Here is a 4,545-nt window from a genome sequence, read left to right as displayed (position 1 = left end):
TACTTCCTGCTTCTCTCGTGTGCCTTGGTTTATCCAATTCTCCTATTTTCTGAACATGTATTGTTTTGTTTTGTTGTACAAAGTTTTTGCTTTTTTTTTGTTACCCTTGAGTCTCAAGTTAACGATTAGAGTTTCTCCAAATATCTCTGGATCTGTTTCTTTTCTCTAGCAGAGTGCCACAAGATTATGTTTTGCTTTTTGAGAACCCGACAGGTCCACCAGTCCATAGCAGTGCGACAGACAAACAGGACATAGAAACATGCACACACGCAACTCGCATCTAAGGACAATTTTAGATAAACTAATTTGCTTAGCAGCTACCTATTTGAACTGCGGAAGGAAGCTGAGTATGTATGCAGTGAGAACATACAAATGCCATGCGGATAAAGCCCGGGTTGGGATTCCAACATAGAATGACTGGAAGTAGCAAGAAAAATATTTGTGTTAAAGAAAAGCCATGAGAAATCCCATTTGCAGTTTTCAACAGACCATGAAGCAAAATGTAACTTTTTGGCCAAGATGCAAAATGCTGTACATGGTGGAAAATGTACACAGCACACCACCTTGAAAGCACGTGGTTATGGTGACACACAATGGTGGCAGCATCATAGTATGGGGGAACTTTTTCTCAGAAAGCACATGGAAGTTGGTTAGGGTTGGGGAAGCTAGCTTGGTAAAAGACACAGCCCCTTGTTGGCTTCATAAAGAGGGCCGGCATTCTCGGCTATTGAGAAATGATTGCTTGCTGAAGGCGTGGACAAGCCACTGAAGTTGTAAAGGATTGGATCTCATTTTAAAACTGCATCCTGAAAAACGCAGCTCAATGAAGCAAATCCCAGACGGAGCACTGGGATTTGCTCCGGGAAGAAAATCAAGCGGAACTGCAGGAAGGAAATGGCCAGGGGAAGCTGGAAGGAGGTAAAGCCAAACTTAACTTGTTAAAGGGTGACAAAGCATACAGATTGGAGCCCAGGTTTACCTTCCAGCTGGATTGCATTCAAACAAATCACATCACATAGCTTATCAGTTTATTTATGATTTATAAATTGAAAAGAAATACTTTTATCTCATTTGGACATGCCTTTCCTTAAAATTTTTCCAACTAATTTGTACAGCTTTATTTCATGCAGATGCTGTGTTTAATTTGATCCTGATTGCACCTTCGTTTATTTCAGTGTATTTCATCCACTAGAAATGTTAAATCAGTGTCCGGAAAAAGTATTTTTTTGGACACATGAACTGTGTTTTACTTCGACTTTTTAATGATTTATTATCAGCATTTTTATGTTATTGTTCTTGTAATGTTTTTTTAATGCTACTGTTGTCAGCTTACAATTTTAGTTGATAGCATTTAAAATAAAAGACATAAATCTTTTAAACAGTGTCACTGTTTTTAAATTGTTTTATTCTGTTTTATAATTGTGTATATGTATTAATCAATTTTGTTTTGTAACCAGGTTGCTATGTACTGCAGACTTCTGCCCAGGTCCCCCTTGAAAATGAGATCTAGATCTCAATGGGGTTTACCTGGTTAAATAAAGGAATAAAAAAAAAATACAAAAGAAGCTGCTTTTAGAGGCTAGCCTGGAATTTGCACACTCTTGTTATGCATTGGTGAGTGATATAGCAGCTTGCGATTATAACACTTTTCAGGCTATTTCATTTTTCAATGCAGCATTTTGGAAATTAGAGTAACATGAAGCCGTATCCATGAACGTATCCCCACCCCCACCCGTGCTCAGTCACCCAGCTGCCCACCCCCCATTTTCTCAGCCAGTCCTCACTTCCTCCGCCCGCCTCCCCCTCCAGTCATCGAGTGACGTGCTGATAGAAAGCGGGACCAGCCCTCCCGTCGCCATTTTTTTTCTCTTACACTCGCACTTCTGGTTTCTCGAGCGAGCGGAGGATAAAATAAAAAACAACGGCAAGTTCAGGACAAATACTCGTCTGGTCGGGATACTTCGCTTGCGGTAAGGGAGTGCAGCTCCTGAGATGCACCAGCAGCGGACAGACGGCTGCTCTGAAGTCACTTTTTGTGTGAAGACGTGTTGCGGGCCGCCATTTTTTTCTTGCGCTGCCTCTGAAGTCTGCTCGAACCCGAGAGAGGGAACTCACAGACCTGTTTCCGTGCCTTACCGTTAAGTCGAGAGGATATAAAGTAACTATCTGTGTTTTCCCACCTGCGGCTAATTGTTGGCCTTTTTTATTCACAGCTATGATGATTTCTCAGTTGGAAAACTGAGACCACCTTTTCCGCTTTTATATTAACTGACACTGACCGGAGGAGATAATTATTTGAAGCCTGGTGTTTTTTTTTTTTTCTCGGAAGGCGGAACGAAAAGGAGGAAGCTTAATTGATCATTTCTTGCTTCGGCCTTCCTCGGCGTTTTTCTTTCGTAAGTTAATCATTTTCTCGATTCTCAGCCACTCAAAGCTGAGCCAATATGGTCCAAAGTTGGATCAAGTCAGTCTTAACCTGTCCCTAAAGAACCACAGGCTGTTTTTTTTTAATCATTTTTTGTTAATTTTGTTTTAATCAGGTCGAAGAAACCTTCAGTGGTTCTGCAGAAATTACTCGAAAACCGCACAGGGGCGACGAATGCCCTGCCCTGCACCTACTGAATCATTCACTTTGGATCAACGCTGAACTCTTATCAGTAAATTTCTTCATTTATATACATCTACTAACTTATTTTTTGGGGAGCAGACATGTCATCGGCTCGGTTTGACTCGTGTGATCGGTCCGCCTGGTATTTTGGACCCGTTTCCCGACAGGAGGCACAGAACAGGTTACAAGGACAGAGGCATGGCATGTTTTTGGTTCGAGACTCGTCTACCTGTCCCGGCGACTATGTCCTGTCGGTGTCTGAAAACTCCAAAGTGTCTCACTATATCATTAACTCATTACCCAGCAAGAAGTTTAAGATAGGCGATCAGGAGTTTGAGAACCTCCCGGCTCTCCTGGAGTTCTACAAAATCCACTATCTGGATACGACTACGCTAATAGAGCCTGCCCCCAGGTAAGGAAGTCACGCAATACCTCCTTTACTAACTATTAACCAGACAGTTAGTTTATATAACAAGCAGCCTACTTTCAGGGAGCTGTGTCATAAAGCAGAGTTTGCTTAATTTGCATTGGAATCATTCCGACTACTGTTTGACTTGAGCGTTCTGCTTCACAAAGACACCTTTGATGGAAGTAAACATCTCCTAGGAGACTGATTTCAATTTATTTTGGACTTCACGTTAAAACAAGTTTTTATTTTAAGCCAGTGCAATGTTTGTTTGTGTAACTTCAAATCCAGCTCCATTCAACTAGACCTGGGTAAGTATGGTGACATTGAGTCAAAAATATTTACACAAAAATGCATCTTCTACATCTATATGTCCAAGGGAGAAAAGCAGCAGCTACAAAATGTAAAAGCTGCCTTAAGATTGATGGGTGTTACACGCCTTTAGTTTTCACACCATGCCTATGGCAGTGCACAACAACAGGTTGGGGAGGAGCAGCTCTGTGGTATTGGGCTTTTGTTTATTTTCTAAGTTTTCAATTAGAAATGCACTAAAAAAAAAAAAACACATTATGTGGAGTAATCTTGAGCTAAGATCCATTGTGGCTGATATTGAATATGGTCAACTTTACAGGTATAAGCTAGTTAATTGTGAATGCATTCTTTTGTAAGTGGGGAAGGCATGTAGCAGGCTTCTTTCAGCCAGCTGACAGACAGTACACAGCAACACGTTCAGGAGGGGCAGTACTCTGTCGACTTATTCTGAATAAAGTCAGAAAAATGTTGTTTGGATACATTTCAAAATGCCCTAGTTGATCTTGAAAGTCTTGGGAATAAAACTGTAGCAGCACATAGGGAAGGTGTTACTGTGCTATAATGCCAAAATTCCTTTGAAGGAATGTTTACTTATCTTTTTTTAAACAATTAAAAAAAAAAAGTTATTAGCCCTAAATGCACAAAGACATCCTAGTGACTAATTGGCATCTCTTTTTGACTGCGTTGTCTTGCCAAGGTACCCAAGCACGATCACCGGCGCCATCCAGACCATGGTTGGTCCTGAGGAGAACCAGGAGTACGTGCGGACATTATATGACTTCACAGGAAGCGACGCAGAAGACCTCCCGTTCAAAAAGGGGGAAGTTCTCATCATCCTCGATAAGCCGGAGGAACAGTGGTGGAGCGCCAAAAACCGAGAGGGCCGCGTCGGGATGATCCCCGTCCCGTACGTGGAGAAATTGGTGCGACCGCCTCCCCATCCCGGCCAGCCTACCCACGGATCTCGTAACTCCAACAGCTATGGGATCCCAGAGCCTGCCCACGCCTACGCTCAACCCCAAACGTCTTCGCCGGGCACGCCAGGCGCGGTCATCACACCCCTGCCCTCCATGCAGAATGGCCCAGTCATCGCAAAGGCCATCCAGAAACGAGTGCCTTGTGCCTACGACAAAACGGCTCTTGCTCTAGAGGTATAGTAATGTCTGACTTTAAAGTCTTGGAACAACTCTTATTTCTATATTAAAAATCTTCCAAGGCT

The 4,545-nt window shown here is 42.5% G+C and overlaps 1 protein-coding gene across 2 annotated transcripts; it reads left to right on the top strand.

Moving 5' to 3' along the window:
• Positions 1 to 1,828: 1,828 nt before the first annotated feature.
• LOC106943603 (crk-like protein) lies at positions 1,829 to 4,511 on the top strand. 2 transcript variants are annotated; one of them, XM_015026917.1, is made up of 3 exons: positions 1,829 to 2,396; positions 2,541 to 3,020; positions 4,024 to 4,511. In XM_015026917.1, the coding sequence occupies exons 2-3, from the start codon at positions 2,710 to 2,712 to the stop codon at positions 4,481 to 4,483; spliced, it is 771 nt and encodes a 256-aa protein (XP_014882403.1). In that variant the 5' UTR covers positions 1,829 to 2,396; positions 2,541 to 2,709; the 3' UTR covers positions 4,484 to 4,511. The 2 variants fall into 2 exon arrangements, with proteins under 2 accessions (XP_014882403.1, XP_014882402.1); XM_015026916.1 differs by having other exon boundaries at positions 1,829 to 3,020.
• The last annotated feature ends 34 nt before the right edge of the window (positions 4,512 to 4,545 follow it).

The sequence above is a fragment of the Poecilia latipinna genome, unplaced genomic scaffold (genome assembly GCF_001443285.1).
Source record: "Poecilia latipinna isolate Pla-1442-1.1 unplaced genomic scaffold, P_latipinna-1.0 Scaffold5541, whole genome shotgun sequence".
Taxonomy (NCBI): domain Eukaryota; kingdom Metazoa; phylum Chordata; class Actinopteri; order Cyprinodontiformes; family Poeciliidae; genus Poecilia; species Poecilia latipinna.
The sequence above is the reverse complement of the archived record's forward strand: the minus strand, read 5'-3'. Positions and strand labels throughout refer to the sequence as shown.